The sequence below is a fragment of the Pelophylax lessonae genome (assembly GCF_965119305.1).
Source record: "Pelophylax lessonae genome assembly, chromosome: 4".
Taxonomy (NCBI): Eukaryota; Metazoa; Chordata; class Amphibia; order Anura; family Ranidae; genus Pelophylax; species Pelophylax lessonae.
The window spans coordinates 225,966,380-225,984,129 of NC_138771.1; the positions used below are offsets into that span (position 1 = coordinate 225,966,380).

A 17,750-nucleotide genomic window follows, 5' to 3' on the forward strand; every position below is an offset into this window, starting at 1 on the left:
TCTCTCGTTCTCTCTCTCGTTCTCTCTCTCGTTCTCTCTCTCGTTCTCTCTCTCGTTCTCTCGTCCTCTCTCTCGTCTCTCTCTCTCTCGTCCTCTCTCTCTCTCTCGTCCTCTCTCTCTCTCGTCCTCTCTCTCTCTCGTCCTCTCTCTCTCCCTCTCTCTCTCTCTCGTCCTCTCTCTCTCTCTCGTCCTCTCTCTCTCTCTCGTCCTCTCTCTCTCTCTCGTCCTCTCTCTCTCTCTCGTCCTCTCTCTCGTCCTCTCTCTCTCTCTCGTCCTCTCTCTCTCTCGTCCTCTCTCTCTCTCGTCCTCTCTCTCTCTCGTCCTCTCTCGTCCTCTCTCTCTCTCTCTCTCTCTCTCTCTCGTCCTCTCTCTCTCTCTCTCTCTCTCTCTCTCTCTCGTCCTCTCTCTCTCTCTCTCTCTCTCTCTCTCTCTCGTCCTCTCTCTCTCTCTCTCTCTCTCTCTCGTCCTCTCTCTCTCTCGTCCTCTCTCTCTCTCGTTCTCTCTCTCTCGTCCTCTCTCTCTCTCGTCCTCTCTCTCTCTCTCTCTCGTCCTCTCTCTCTCTCTCTCTCTCTCGTCCTCTCTCTCTCTCTCTCTCGTCCTCTCTCTCTCTCTCTCTCTCTCTCTCTCTCGTTCTCTCTCTCTCGTCCTCTCTCTCTCGTCCTCTCTCTCTCGTCCTCTCTCTCTCGTCCTCTCTCTCTCGTTCTCTCTCTCTCTCGTCCTCTCTCTCTCGTTCTCTCTCTCTCTCGTCCTCTCTCTCTCTCTCTCTCTCTCTCTCTCTCTCTCTCGTCCTCTCTCTCTCTCGTTCTCTCTCTCTCGTCCTCTCTCTCTCTCGTTCTCTCTCTCTCGTCCTCTCTCTCTCTCGTTCTCTCTCTCTCGTCCTCTCTCTCTCTCTCTCTCGTCCTCTCTCTCTCTCGTTCTCTCTCTCTCTCTCTCTCTCTCTCGTCCTCTCTCTCTCTCTCTCTCTCTCTCTCTCTCTCTCTCTCTCTCTCGTCCTCTCTCTCGTTCTCTCTCTCTCGTTCTCTCTCTCTCTCGTCCTCTCTCTCTCGTCCTCTCTCTCTCGTCCTCTCTCTCTCGTCCTCTCTCTCTCGTCCTCTCTCTCTCGTCCTCTCTCTCTCGTCCTCTCTCTCTCGTCCTCTCTCTCTCGTTCTCTCTCTCTCTCTCTCGTTCTCTCTCTCTCTCTCGTTCTCTCTCTCTCGTTCTCTCTCTCTCTCTCGTTCTCTCTCTCTCTCTCGTCCTCTCTCTCTCTCTCGTCCTCTCTCTCTCTCTCTCGTCCTCTCTCTCTCTCTCGTCCTCTCTCTCTCTCTCTCTCTCTCGTCCTCTCTCTCTCTCTCTCTCTCTCTCTCTCGTCCTCTCTCTCTCTCTCGTCCTCTCTCTCTCTCTCGTCCTCTCTCTCTCTCTCGTCCTCTCTCTCTCTCTCGTCCTCTCTCTCTCTCTCGTCCTCTCTCTCTCTCTCGTCCTCTCTCTCTCTCTCTCTCGTCTGCAGAGTCGATGTTTGCTGTATGGCTCCTGTGCCCTGTCACAGGCGGAGTACATTTGGTATCACTCCGCCTGTGACAGAAGCCGGCGCTAAGCGGCTATACAGGAAGCATCCGCTCTGCTTCCTGTAGTGTCTCCGGCTATGTTTACAGTGATGCTCGGGGATGGCGGGTCGCCGGTCGGGTGAACAAACGTCATTGTTCGGCACAAATTTATTCGGCCTTTTTACTTATTCGGCCGAACACCGAAAGTGCTTTTTTTGCTATTTTCGGCCGAATAATTTCGGTTGCCAAACATTCGGTGCATCCCTAATTTGTAGTCCTATGTGCTACTGTCTCTGCATTATTGTTTAACATCTTTTAATTTTTACTTTTGTGTTCATTTTATATTAGTCTATTTCTGTTGGAAAAAAGGAAAAACAAAAAAATAACCTAAAATGTAATGTTATCCAATGTCTCCTCACAATAAAACAGTAAAATTTACACGGGGCCTAATCCTTTGTGTAGGAACTCTATGTTGCATTAAAAGAGGGAGGTGTGTGTGTGTGCGTGTATAAATATCATGCTGGATATCTATACTGATATGGACTGGGTAGTGTGTTAGGAATGAAAGGATGCCACATCGTTTTATGGAAATGAAAATGATCAACCTACCGGCTGAATTCAAAGACACCTTGAAAAACGAAGTGAAAAAATATTGCAGCAGGCTAGTCCATTTTTCTGAAATTACATTCCAGCAACTCAAAATGGTACTTTGTAGTAGTCTGTATGGCCCCTTGCGTGCTTGTATGCATGCCTGACAATGTCGGGGCATGCTCTGAATGAGACAACAGATGGTGTCCTGGGATATTTCCAGTTCTGGACCAAGGCATCACTGAGCTCCTGAAGAGACTGAGGTGCAACCTGGCGGCATCAGATAAACCTAAACATAATGTCCCAGAGGTGTTCTGTTGGATTTAGTTCAGGCGAGCGTGGGGGCCATTCAATGGTATCAATTCCTTCATCCTCCAGGGACTGGCTGCATACTCTTGCCACATGAGGCCGGGCATTGTCGTGCACCAGGAGGAACTCAGGACCCACTGAATCAGCGTAGGGTCTGACAATGGGTCCAAGGATTTTATCCCTATACCTAATGGCAGTCAGGGTGCCATTGTCCAGCCTGTAGAGGTCTGTGCGTCCCTCCATGGATATACCTGCCAGACCATCACTGACCCACCACCAAACCAGTCATTCTGAGCAATGTTACAGGCCGCATAACGTTCTCCAGACCCTTTGACATCTATCACATGTGCTCAGGGTAGAGCTGCTCGATTCTGGCAAAAATGAGAATCACTATTTTCTTTGCTTAGAATGACGATCACAATTCTCAAAAACTTTTTTTTTTTATTTTAAAGATACAAAAAAAATAAAATATATAACCATTTGAAATAAAGCTGTGACTAGGATTACCCCCCCCCCCCCGTCATGGATTACCCCCTCCACTGTCATGATAATAACGGGTTAAATAAAGACAGCTCACATTTGAAAAAGCATGGCATGAATGTATACCTCACAGAGAGGGTTGAAGGGTGCCTATGTCTGAAGAAGAAACGAGGTACCGCCCATCCACCGCATCACGTTGTCTCTCAGCTGACATCATATCCTGTATCGGCGCCATTTGTGTTCCACGCTGGCTCCGCCGTGGCCAATGGCTTCCCCTCCTATCCCGGCTACCTTGGCATTCCTGCCACAATACCGATGGCCGCATCCTGGGAACACCCTTGATCCCAGCATCTACACAAATGTGAGCTGATAATTTTTACTATGCAGACATCCCAACCTGCAAAAATTCATTTCAGGAAGGTGGCATTCCATGCCCCCTCCCCCACCAATTTAACACAACTAGAGGATGATCAAATGCAATGCAATCAGTATACAGAGGTTTACTTCTGAGAGATATTAAAGGAACACCCAGCCACCATGACCACTTCAGTGATTTGAAGTGGTCATGGTGGTAGGAGTCGGAAACACTGCACATGCTGGGATACTTAGAATTATATGCTGGGGGGCTAGTTGCACCCCTAGCACATATGACTTACTGCTGGCTGGTACTGCTGGAGGGAAATGCTGGCGAAGAGTGAGTGTGAGGAGTGGCACAGAGCCAATGCTTCCTGTAGCTCTCCTCGGTCTCCTCTCACAGACGGAGTGCATTTGATAGCACTCCGCCTGTGACAGAACGAAACCGGAACTACACAGGAAGCATCAGCTCCATTCTGACAGCTGAGCTATGACACTGACAGCCGGGATATCGCCCAGGTGTCAGGCACCCGCAGCCCACATGACGGAGACTTGGGATGTCTGGCTATGTGTCATCGTAACCCATTATGACTGCACTGAGAATCATGGAAATTTGGGATTGAGATCGTAGGGGGGGGGGGGGGGGTGAATCGAGATTGTGATTATTATATGATTAATCGTGCAGCTCTAGCTTAGGGTGAACCTGCTCTCATCTGTGAAAAGCACAGGGGCGCCAGTGACGGACCTGCCAATTCTGGTGTTCAATGGCAAATGCCAATCGAGCTCCACGGTGCCGGGCAGTGAGCACAAGGCCCACTAGAGGACATCGGGTCATCAGGCCACCCTCATGAAGGCTGGTTCTGATTGTTTGGTCAGAGCCATTTACACCAGTGGCCTGCTGGACTACTCATCCTGTTTCTCCTTGCACTAAGGAGCAGATACTAGTCCTGCTGATGGGTTTAGGACCTTCTACAGCCCTTTCCAGCTCTCCTAGAGTAACTGCCTGTCTCTTGGAATCTCCTCCATTTTCTTGAGTGTGCTGAGAGACACCGCAAACCTTCTGGCAATGGCACGAATTGATGTACCATCCTTGAGGAGTTGGACTAACTGTGCAACCTCTATAGGCTCCAGGCATCGCCTCATGCTACCTGTAGTGACGCTGACCCTAGCCAAATGCAAAACTAATTTAAAACCGTCAGAAAAGATGAGCAGGGAAAAAAATGTCAGTGGCCTCCACCTGTAAAACCATTCCTTTTTTGGAGGTTGTCCCATTGTTGCCCATCAAGTGCATCTGTTAATTTAAAGCGGTTGTATACTCATGAAAAAACAAACAAACCCTGCAGGACAAAGGCATAATGAGCTAGAATGCATCGCATACTAGCTCATTATGAAATACTTACCTTAGAACGAAGCCCCGACACGGTTGTCTGGACAAAGCTGAGGGTGCTGACATGCTCCCTCGGCATCTCTTCCTGGTTCGACGGCTCCGACGCTGTGAGTGGCCGGAGCCGCGATGACGTCACGCCGTGACGCATGCGCGCGGGAGTTTCACTTTCCGGCAATAGCCGGCAAGGAGCTCTGAATGTCCACAGGACCTTCAGAGCGCATGCGCCGCTGACGTCAGCGGCTGCATGCAGGTTGAATATCTCCTAAACCGTGCAGGTTTAGGAGATATTAAGTGTACCTACAGGTAAGCCTTATTATAGGCTTACCTGTAGGTAAAAGTCAAATAGCGGAGTATACTACTGCTTTTAATTAACACCATAGCAGCTGAAACTGATAACAACCCCCTTTGCTACTTAACTGACCAGATCAATATCCAAGGAACTTAACTGACTTGATTTAAAAAAGCGTTCCTTTTCATTTGTTGAGGGGTGTGTGTGTGTATTACACACAAAAGTGAGTGCACCCCTCTACGCTTTTGTAAATATTTTATTATAACGTCATGTGACGACACTGAAGAAATGACACTTTGCTACAATGTAAAGTAGTGAGTGGATAGCAGTGTAAATTTTGCTGTCCCCTAAAAATCACTCCACACACAGCCATTAATTTCCAAAAGTGAGTACACCCCTAAGTGAAAATGTCCACATTGGGCCCAATTAGCCATTTTCCCTCCCTGGTGTCATGTGACTCGTTGTTACATGGTTTCAGGTGTGAATAGGGAGCAGGTGTGGTAAATTTGGTGTTATCACTCTCTCATACTGGTCAGTGGTAGTTCAGCATGGCACCTCCATGGCAAAAAACTCTGAGGATCTGAAAAAAAATAATTGTTGCTCTACATAAAGATGGCCTAGGCTATAAGAAGATTGCCAAGACCCTGACCCTGAAACTGAGCTGCAGCCCAGTGGCCAAGATCATACAGCGGCTTAACAGGACAGGTTCCACTCAGAACAGGGCTCGCCATGGTCAACCAAAGAAGTTGAGTGCACGTGCTCTGCATAATATCCAGAGGTTGCCTTTGGGAAATAGACATGTGAGTGCTGCCAGCATTGCTGCAGAGGTTAAAGGGGTGGGGGGTCAGCCTGTCAGTGCTCAGACCATAAGCCGCACACTGCATCAAATTTTGTCTGCATGGCTGTCATCCCAGAAGGAAGCCTCTTCTAAAGATGATGCACAAGAAAGCCCGCAAACAGTTTGCTGAAGACAAGTAGACTAGGGACATGGATTAGTGGAACCATGTCCTGTAGTCTGAGACCAAGATAAACTTATTTGGTTCAGATGGTGTCAGGTGTGTGTGGTGGCAACCAGGTGAGGAGTACAAGACAAGTGTGTCTTGCCTACAGTCAAGCATGGTGGTGGGAGTGTCATAGTCTGGGGCTGCATGAGTGCTGCCAACACTGGGGAGCTACAGTTCATTGAGGGAACCATGAATGCCAACATATACTGTGACATACTGAAGCAGAGCATGATCACCTCCCTCCAGAGACTGGGCCGCAGGGCAGTATTCCAACATAACGACCCCAAACACACCTCCCACCAAGACGACCTCTGCCTTGCTAAAGAAGCTGAGGGTAAAGGTGATGGACTGGCCAAGCATGTCTCCAGACCTAAACCCTATTGAGCATCTATGGGGCATTCTCAAATGGAAGGTGCAGGAGCGCAAGGTCTCTAACATCCACCAGCTCCGTGATGTCATCATGGAGGAGTGGAAGAGGACTCCAGTGGCAATCTGTGAAGCTCTGGTGAACTCCAGGCCCAAGAGGGTTAAGGCAGTGCTGGAAAATAATGGTGCCCACACAAAATATTGACACTTTGGGCCCAATTTGGACATTTCCACTTAGGGGTGTACTCACTTTTGTTGCCAGAGCTTTAGACCTTAATGGCTGTGGATTGAGTTGTTTTGAGGGGACAGAAAATGTACACTGTTATACAAGCTATACACTCGCATTGTAGCAAAGTGTAATTTTCTTCAGTGCTGTCACGTGAAAAAATATTTACAAAAATGTGAGGGGTGTACTCACTTTTGTGGGATAAAATAAATGTATACAGTTGTGCTCATAAGTTTACATACCCTGGTAGAATTTATGATTTCCTGGCCATTTTTCCGAGAATATGAATAACACAGACTTTTCTTCCACTCATGGTTAGTGTTTGGCTGAAGCCATTTATTATCAATCAACTGTGTTTACTCCTTTTAATTAAAATGACACCAAACTACCCAAATGACCCTGATCAAAAGTTTACATACCCCAGTTCCTAATACCGTGTATTGCCCTCTTTAACATCTATGACAGCTTGCAGTATTTTGTGGTATTTGTGGATGTGGCTCTTTATGGTAAAGCTGCCCATTCTTCCTGGCAAAAAGCCTCCAGTTCCTGTAAATTCTTGGGCTGTCTTGCATGAATGGCATATTTGAGATCTCCCCAGAGTGGCTCGCTGATATTGATGTCAGGAGACTGAGATGGCCAATTACAGGCCGACATGGCCTTGTGTTTAGGATTATTGTAATGTTGGAATATCCAGGAACGTCCCATGCGCAGCTTCCGTGCTAATGAATATAAATTTTCCTCCAGTATTTTTTGATAACAAACTGCATTCATCTTGCCATCAATTCTGACCAAATTTCCTGTGCCTTTGTAGCTCACACATCCCCAAAACATCAGTGATCCAATTCGTGTTTCACAGTAGGAATGGTGTACCTTTCATCATAGGCCTTGTTGACTACTCTCCAAATGTAGTGTTTATGGTTGTGGCCAAAAAGCTACATTTTGGTCTCCTCAGTCCAAATGACTTTGTGCCAGAAGGTTTGAGGCTTGTCTCTGTGCTGTTTGGTGTCTTGTAGATCGGGGTCATTTTGTGTAGTTTCTGTTGTTATGATTTAAAAAGAGTAAACACAGTTGATTGATAATAAATGACTTCAGCCAAACACCAACCATGAGTCTCGGTTCACACTTGTGCGATGCGGGAAGGCTGCGAATTCGCAGCCTGTTCCCGCATCGCATCCGCACATCTGGCAGTTCACACTGCCATATGCGATACGCAGGGGGTGTTAATTAAATGTTAATGACACCCCCAGTTTGATCGCATATCGCAGTGCGATCTGACAGTTCGCACAGGATCTGATCGCACAAGTGTGAACCACTGTGCGATCCGATCCTGATGCGGCTGAAAAAAAAGGGTCATGTGCGAGTTTGGTGCGGATACAGTGCGAATTCAGCCATACAAAGTGTATGGCTGAATTCGCACCCACACATCCGATCGCATGTAATGAAGGAGCAGTGCGCTCCGAATTGCATGTGATCGCCGCAGCCGCAATAATGTGAAAGAAAAGTTTTTGTTATTCATATTCTCTGAAAAATGGCCACGAAATCATAAATTCTGCCAGGGTATGTAAACTTATGAGCACAACTGTATATTGTATTGTAAGTATATTTTATATACGGACCTTCAAGTTGCAAACTTTCAAAGATGTGAACATGTTTTTGCAGTTTTTTTTTTTTCATCTTATCGGGCTGAATGACCAAAAAACTGGACAGATCGCCGTACCAACACAAGCAATGTTGGTTCAACGATCTACCCAGCTGTGCTATTGTGTTCTGAGAGGGTGACCCTCCCCCCCACCAGAACGCACTGATCAGTGCTCGCAGCTTTTGACTGTAAGCACTGATCTTTGTTGGACTTACGAACAAGCTTCCAGAACGGAATTCATTTGTAAGTAGGGGACTTACTGTATTTGGTATGACTACCCTTTGCCTTGAAACCAGCATAACATTTTTCTGTGTACACTTGCACACAGTTTATGAAGGAACTTGGCAGGTAGGGTTCACTCTGCTGGAGACGTGGAATGTGGATGAAGTCTCAGAAGGTGGCGTCCCTGTGTCCTTGACTTGAGAACGCACATGCGCGCCAAACGCATTGTCTTAGCAATGCTACCGTAGTGTTTAGTCTGCTTTCCACAGACTGTGGTCTTGCTTGGCTGGGATCGGCATTTGGCGCAGCTCATGTGACGTCATCTTTGGGTGCAGCTCCAGCCACAACACAGGGATGCCACTATCTGCGGCACTACATGCAGGTCCAAATGCAGACTCTGCTTCTCCAGCAGAGTGAACCCAACACCCTCCAATGTGAGTCCATTAGTGACAGTGATGACTTTTCCCAATCCTCTGGCTGAGCATTTCTCCATACCATTTCCGCCTGGTGTGCAGCAGGTGTAAGCGCTACTACTGTTATTACATTACTCTGGGGCTCACCGTTTATGAAAACTGACCTGTGACCTGAAACGGTCTTCCACAATCTCACCTTGGTAGCAGTGTTTGGCTGTACCTAACCCAGTTTTAAGCCACCTACACAACTATTTCTGTTTCAGTTTATGACTGAGTTTCAACCTACCTATGATATTGATGATCATTGGCCCCTTCTTGGTATAATTGGTTAATCCTACAAAATCCCTGACTTTGTGCAAAGTGTGCAAATGTAGGTATTGATGCTGGTTTGAAGTCAAAGGGTAACCACACCAAATCTTGACATGATTTAGATTTTTCTTTTGCTTGCTCACTTTGCATTTTCTAAATTGATAAAAATAAAGAATTATAAGGTATATGTTTGAAAACCTTCTTACTTTTACAACATTTCTTCACATCTGCCTAAGGCCCCGTTCACACTGGGGCGATCCGACTTCCCGGGGCGACCTCCGAGGTCGCGGTGCGAGCAGCGCGCCGCGACCTTGGAGTGGCCGGCACAGACTTCATAACATTGAAGTCCATGACGGTCGCTCCGGGTCGCCCCAAAGAAGCTCCGGACCCTTTTTCTAAGTCGGAGCGACTTGTGTCGCTCCTATTAGAACGGGTCCGCAGCTTCCCTATGGAAGGTGACCTACGGCGACCTGTGAGGCGACCAGGTCGCCTCACAGGTCGCCCCAGTGTGAACGGGGACAAAACCTTTCGCACAGTACTGTGTATATTTTCTTTAATTAACACACAATAACACAAAATGTGCTCTTGTCAGACATACACAATAAATGCCCTATAAATGAACAGTGCTGCTGAAAAATAAGCCATAATTTTATAAATATCCAGATCAAGCGTTTTTTGTAATAAACAATACACACACAATATCCTAAAATAAATATATTATAATACATAATAATTCTATAATTTTGTATGTGCATCTTGAACACATTTGGTAAGGGTCATTTGTTACACTTTTTTGCTTCACTTTGTAAGTAGCGCAGGAGGTTTAATTACGAATGCCTAATAATTTCTTTCAGGACACCTTTACATCTTGCTTGTGCTAATGGACATCTGGATGCCGTGAAGTTGCTGGTAGAGAGCAAGGCAAAGTTAAATCTTTGTGACAATGACAGTCGAACTCCTTTATTCAAGGTATCCGTATAATACATTAGGAACTTTATCAATGAACTATTTTAAAAGGGTATAGGAGTTCTTCCCTATGACCATTCATTCATTCATTTTTTTTTTTTCTTTTACTAGTCTATACAGTGTCAGCATGAACACTGCGCTACTGTTTTGCTAGAGCATGATGCGGATCCCAATGTTGTAGATGTCAATGGAAATTCAGCCCTTCATCTTGCTGCTCTTATTCCATCAATGGCCATAGCAAACCAGCTACTGGAACATGGAGCGAACATTATTACTGTAAATAAAGTAAGTATTACTTTGTATGGGCTAAACCGTTAACTAATGCATGGTATGGAGCAGGAGATAAATGCTGCAATTTTAAAATTGTACTTTATAGTAATTATCCTACAAGATGGAAAGGTAACCTCAAAATGCTTATCAATTCAGAATGGATGTGTGACATTTTCAGTGTCCTTCCAGAAAAGGTAAAGAAGCAGCTGAGTGTTAAAAAAAAAAAAAAATAGTTCAGCATTAAAACCATAGTAAAAAATTATCTGCATTGTCATATATATAATTGTAATATTTAGATATACATATTGTATATGTGTGTGTGTGTGTGTGTGTGTGTGTGTGTGTGTGTGTGTGTGTGTATATATATATATATATATATATATATATATATATATATATATATATATATAATGTGTATCTAATAATATATAGAATATATTAAAAATCTATAGGAAATTATGTTTAGTAAGCGTGTTAGCAATGATGTCAAATGTTTATAACGTAAACTGTAAGATAAATTAAGACAAATCCAAGAGAAGGTCAGAAACTGCAGGCATGCTTCAAGAGACAGACAGACCGAAACTGCAGACATATTAAATGACTAGGGCAGTCAAATGATAATATGCCCGCCTGCTTAGAGTAGTCTTACAGCTCCGTGGTTGGAGCAGAAAGATTGCACATCGGTAGTATTTTGCCTGCCGAATGGCAACATACTAGTACTTTGGGCTATGTGTAGGTATTGTTGGGCTACATGCTGAGCAGCAGGTCAGGACAGGGCTGCCAGCAAGGAGGTCTGAATCACCTACTCAGGGAACCTGAGAGAGAAGAGATTAAATAGATTTGCTGTGCTGTTTTTATGTATTTTTCTCAGGGAAGGGGGAATTCAGAAATCCAAACTGACTTGAATCTCTCATAATAAATTGGTGAATCCTTTCCTAAATGCTTTTAGATTTATACAAATAGATTCTCTGAGTTATCTATTACCGTATTTTTTTAGTGTATAAGACACTACTTTTTCCAAAATCGTTAGACTGAAAATCGAGGGGCGTCTTATTCAGACAGTCAGCCGAGAAGAGAGACGCGCAGGTGCGTAGCTGCCCATATCTTGTCAAAGAGGCTTCCTCCAATCACGAGGCTTGGAGAGTGTGCAGATGCGATCCCGTTGGAGGTGGAAGGTGCGCAGATGCAACAGGGCCCGGTGGGTCCTGAGCCCATAAAGATGTCGGAAAAAAAAAAAGAATACCGGTTAAACGATTGTCTTACGCTGCAAAATTGAACCTGAATGTAATCCCCTATGCAAAAGATCATGGGAATAGAGCTGCAGAGAGAGATTGGACCTCCTCCCACTGAGCGTATGATCAGACAGTGGAGAAAACAGGAAGAACTCCTCCTTAAGATTCCAAAAACTAAGGCCTTAAAGAGGAAGTAAACCCTCCTCTGACACTTTTACCTATAGGTAAGCCTATGATAAGGCTTACCTATAGGTACTGTAAATATCTCCTAAACATGTACCGTTTAGGAGATATTTACCTTACATTCAGCCAGTGACTTCACTGGCGCATGCGCTCTGAAGGAACGGCCGCTGGTGCCGTTTCTTCAGAGCCCCGTGCCGTGACTGTCGGCTCCCACGCGCGTGCGCGGGAGTGACATCACTGCGGCTCCGGCCAATCAGATGGCCGGATGCCGCGATCCCAGAAGACGGGCGACTGGACATGTCGCCTATCATACAGGTAAGTGGGCAGCACGGCGGGGGCTCGTTCTAAGGTAAGTATTTCATAATGAGCTAGTATGCGATGCATACTAGCTCATTATGTGTTTCTCTTACAGGTTGCAAAAAAAAAAAGTTGTATGGGTTCACAACCTCTTTAAGAGGAAAACTAGAAAAATGGCCAAACTTGGAGCAGAGGCTTAAGACCTCGATTATGGAGCAGCGCCAGAGTGGCTTGTGTGTCAACCAAGCTTTTTCATTGTAAGGCAAGATTTTATGCAAGCAAAATTAACATTGGGTTGGCCATGAAAACACGAACAAAGTTTGCTCACAAAATGCCACCAGTTTGAGGATAAAATCCAACAGTTTCACTCCTATATCATACAACTTTAGAAAAAATATGATTTTGAACCAAGTCAGATTGCCAACATGGATGAGGTGCCTCTCAATTTTAATGTGCCTTCCAACAAAACTGTTGATATGAAAGGAATTCAAAACAAGTGGCCATGAAAAGACACACTACAATGCTGTGCTTTCATGCTGTGCAGATCGTAATAAACTGCCTCCTATGCTTTATTTTTAAGAGGAAAACCTATCCTAAAGGGACCATACCATCTGGCATTATTGTGCAAGTTCAAGAGAAGGGATGGATGAATGAAGACATTATGGCCATTTGGTTTGCAAAGGTTTGGTCCAGAAGACCTGGAGGGCTCTTAAAGAAGCCAGCTCTGCTTGTCTTTGATCAGTCCCGAGCACATTTAACAGAAAAGACAAAAAAGGGTTGCATCAGATTTGCGAACACACCTAGCAGTTATTCCTGGTGGACTTACAAGTCAGCTAAAGCCACTAGATGTTTCAATCAACCAACCATTTAAAGCCCTGATAAGAGAAGAATGAAGTAGATGGATGCAAAAAGCAGGTGACAACTTGACACTGGCTGGAATAGTGAAAAAACTAACTATTACTATTGCAATTGGGTCCTAAACTCATGGTATGGCGTCAAACGAGGTGTTTTTGAAGTCTTTCAAGAAATGTGGAATCGGCAATGCATGGACGGAACTGAGGATGATCTCCCATATAGACAGTGACTCAGAAGATAGCAGTGATGCAATAGAAGTTGAACAAATTGAAACTAATAGTGATGAAGAGAGCAGTGATGCAACAGAGGATAAATAAAGTGATATGCTGCTTAATAGCATAGTATGGGTATATAAACGTTACCTGCAGTAATTGCTAAATAAAAATGTGTTCCGTTTTATGTTTAAAATTATACATTTCTTAAGTTTGGGTTGGAAAAGTGGGGGTCATCTTATACACGGAAAAATATACGGTAATTAGGTTATGTTATTCTAAAGCACTACTTGACCATGTGTGGGAAAACTCAACTGGTAACTGTTCTAAGAAGGCTTTATAGTGTAAACCACTCCTATTGCTTTGGCAGCCTTGGATGGGCCTACAGTGGTTGATTGGTATGAGTTCTGGGGGAAGGTGACCCACACTGCTTAGCATACATTGACCAGTTACAGTATTACATATACAGTTCCTTGAAAAAGTGTTCCTACCCCTTGAAATTTTCCAGTTTAGCAGGAATCCGTGTCACAGTCCCCTTTTTATAGGGTCCCACCTACTCCTAACTAGAATACTTTGTCCAAATATGGCACAGGCTCCAACAACATAGATGCCGGTGTCCACAACTTCCTATCTACAATGTGGTTCTCATCTGTGCTCTAGTGTTGTAAGTAGAATATAAAAAAAGGAATGTAAATACCGCTATACTCTTATGTAGCTGTACCACACTAACCCTGCACTACAAGGCACCACTTCAGATAGAGATATTATGTATTATATAACCCCTTAAGCAACGCAGCCGCTATAGCTCAAAATATAAATTAATAACATATGTGTAAATATACCCTCGAATAACAGTCCTCATGGGCAGATAACACATTAGCAGCGCTACATATGATTATTTCTGAATGAATAAAAATTCATAAAAAAGTAGTCCTTCTGTTGTATAGAAAAAGTCCTTCACCGGTGTATAAGGATATCAGACCTGCAGCATCACCACACCTTCAGTGCTGGCCCCTAGGTATTAAACACTCACCGACAGGACTGTAGATACTGCGCCTTTAGGGTGCCTGGAAATAGAAGATCCCTGCATAGATCTCATGGAAGCCCTGATCAGTTGGGACCACTCTGGAGAGGACCTGGTCATTGAGAGTGAGGGAGGTGATGGCAGCCAGCAACCACCTAGAGCTCCCTGACAAATGTCTGTCCGAGTTGCTCCTCCTGAGACTGAGGGCTGGAACACAACTCCGTGGGTCTCTTGTAAATAGAACAACCCTGTCCAACCACCAATTTAGTGCATACACAGCAAAGCCACTGCTGCCGCTTATTCACATCCCCTCAGTTAAAAAGCCATAAATGGATTACAAAAGCATCACCTTCACCTCCAGTGCTGTTTATACAGTGCCTTGAAATTTTCCACATTTTGTCATGTTGCAACCAAAAACGTAAATGTATTTTTTATTGGGATTTTATGTTCTAGACCAACACAAAGTGGCAAATAAATGTAAAGTGGAAGAAAAATTATAAATGATTTTCAAATTGTTTTACAAATATATGAAAAGTGTGGCGTGCATTTGTATTCAGCCCCCCTGGTTCAATATTTTGTAGAACCACCTTTCGCTGCAATTACAGCTTTTAAGTCATCTTGGGTATGTCACCATCCGCTTTGCACATGCAGTGGGTACGGAAAGTATTCAGACCCCCTTAAATTTTTCCCTCTTTGTTATATTGCAGCCATTTGCTAAAATCATTCTTCTTCCTCATGAATGTACACATAGCACCCCATACTGACATAAAACACAGAATTGTTGACATTGTTGCAGATTTATTAAAGAAAAACTGAAATATCACATGGTCCTAAGTATTCAGACCCTTTGCTGTGACACTCATATATTTAACTCGGGTGCTTTCCATTTCTTCTGATCATCCTTGAGATGGTTCTACACCTTCATTTGAGTCCAGCTGTGTTTGATTATACTGATTGGACTTGATTAGGAAAGCCACACACCTGTCTATATAAGACCTTCCAGATCACAATGCATGTCAGAGCAAATGAGAATCATGAGGTCAAAGGAACTGCCTGAAGAGCTCAGAGACAGAATTGTGGCAAGGCACAGATCTGGCCAAGGTTACAAAAAGATTTCTGCTGCACTTAAGGTTCCTAAGAGCACAGTGGCCTCCATAATCCTCAAATGGAAGACGTTTGGGACGACCAGAACCCTTTCTAGAGCTGGCCGTCCGGCCAAACTGAGCTATCGGGGGAGAAGAGCCTTGGTGAGAGAGGTAAAGAAGAACCCAAAGATCACTGTGGCTGAGCTCCAGAGATGCAGTCAGGAGATGGGAGAAAGTTGTAGAAAGTCAACCATCACTGCAGCCCTCCACCAATCGGTGCTTTATGGCAGAGTGGCCCGACGGAAGCCTCTCCTCAGTGTAAGACACATGAAAGCCCGCATGGAGTTTGCTAAAAAACACCTGAAGGACTCCAAGATGGTGAGAAATAAGATTCTCTGGTCTAATGAGAACTTTTTGGCCTTAATTCTAAGCGGTATGCGTGGAGAAAACCAGGCACTGCTCATCACCTGTCCAATACAGTCCCAACAGTGAAGCATGGTGGTGGCAGCATCATGCTGTGGGGGTGTTTTTCAGCTGCAGAGACAGGACGACTGGTTGCAATAGAGGGAAAGATGAATGCGGCCAAGTACAGGGATATCCTGGACAAAAACCTTCTCCAGAGTGCTCTAGACCTCAGACTGGGCCGAAGGTTTACCTTCCAACAAGACAATGACCCTAAGCACACAGCTAAAATAACGAAGGAGTGGCTTCACAACAACTCCGTGACTGTTCTTGAATGGCCCAGCCAGAGCCCTGACTTAAACCCAATTGAGCATCTCTGGAGAGACCTAAAAATGGCTGTCCACCAACGTTTACCATCCAACCTGACAGAACTGGAGAGGATCTGCAAGGAGGAATGGCAGAGGATCCCCAAATCCAGGTGTGAAAGACTTGTTGCATCTTTCCCAAAAAGACTCCTGGCTGTATTAGATCAAAAGGGGGCTTCTACTAAATACTGAGCAAAGGGTCTGAATACTTAGGACCATGTGATATTTCAGTTTTTCTTTTTTAATAAATCTGCAACAATGTCAACAATTCTGTGTTTTTCTGTCAGTATGGGGTGCTATGTGTACATTCATGAGGAAGAAGAATGAACTTCAATGATTTTAGCAAATGGCTGCAATATAACAAAGAGTGAAAAATTTAAGGGGGTCTGAATACTTTCCGTACCCACTGTATATAGAGTGACATTTTTGCCCATTCTTTGCAAAATGGCTCAAGCTCTGTCAAATTGGTTGGAAACCATCTGTGAACAGCAATTTTCAAGTCTTGCCACTGTAACATGGGGGACCATTATATATTATATTTTTTAATGCCCTTGTAGCCCACTTTTATTAAAAGGCAAATAAAAAGTCTGTAACATATAGGTTTCCTACGCAGGGGTTCTTCTCCCGATAAATACACAAACCGAAAATGCTAGCCCACCTGGCTCTTTATGCTGGTCACCCCGACCATATGTGCTTCTGTGCAGACTGCTTTACTCTAGCTTCCTCAGACCGTTTTCTGCCTCTTGCAGATACACACACTCTGGCTGCCCCCCCCCCCCTCTGACTCCTGGAGAGGATTGGAGTCCTCCTGACTCCCATGCACAGCCCTCCTGTCTGTTGGGTGGATCAATCTCCAACTGGGAGCCGTGAGGTATTCCTATACCTCCATTATAAGGCCTATGTGCACCTGAGCACACACCCTGCTGGTCATTCACAAAACCCGGACACCAGGTTGGAGATTCCATACCACCCAACATACTATGGAATCACCAAGCTTTAGAGCCCCATTCAGGTAAAACTTGGAGAAAGCTGCAAAAGCAGTTTTCTGCATTCCACTCTGTAGTCCTGCACAAAGCCAATGTGCACACTCTGTGTCCTTTACCCAACCATTTTCATTGTGAGAGGGTTTCATCCTGTCACACCACATATTCTCAATTTAGATTTAGGTCTGGACTTTGACTGGGCCGTTCTAACACATGAATATGATTTGCTCTAAACCATTCCATTGTAGCTTTGGCTGTATGTTTAGGGTGGTTGTCTTGCTGGAAAGTGAACCTCTGCCCCAGTTTCAAGTCTTTTTTGCAGAGTCTTAACAGGTTTTCTTCTAAGATTGCCCTGTATTTGGCTCTATCCATCTTCCCATCAACTCTGACTTGCTTTCCTGTCCCTGCTAAAGAATAACATCCCCACAACATGACGATGCCACCACCATCTTTCACGGTGGGGATTGTGTGTTCAGGTTGATGTGCAGTGTTAGTTTCCGCCACACATAGTGTTTTGCTTTTATCCCACAAAGTTCAATTTTGGTCTTCCACATGTTTGCTGTGTCCTCCACAGTTTCTCGCAAATGGGACTTCTTATGGCTTTCTTTCAACAATGGCTTTCTTCTTGCCACTCTTCCATAAAGGCCAGATTCATGGAGTGCACAACTAATAGTTGTCCTGTGGACAGATTCTCCCACCTGAGCTGTGGATCTCTGTAGCTCCTCCAGGGTTATCATGGGCCACTTGGCTGCTTCTCTGATTAATGCTCT

The 17,750-nt window shown here is 44.8% G+C and overlaps 1 protein-coding gene across 2 annotated transcripts in view; it reads left to right on the forward strand.

Annotated features, from left to right (window-relative positions):
* ANKRD26 (ankyrin repeat domain containing 26) overlaps nucleotides 1–17,750 on the forward strand; it is a 141,557-nt gene that overhangs the window by 21,106 nt on the left and 102,701 nt on the right. For both annotated transcript variants that reach the window (XM_082254066.1, XM_082254067.1), the window contains exons 2-3: nucleotides 9,961–10,075; nucleotides 10,184–10,357. In XM_082254066.1, the coding sequence (XP_082110192.1) occupies nucleotides 9,961–10,075; nucleotides 10,184–10,357 (289 nt within the window). The remainder of the gene's footprint in view (nucleotides 1–9,960; nucleotides 10,076–10,183; nucleotides 10,358–17,750) is intronic.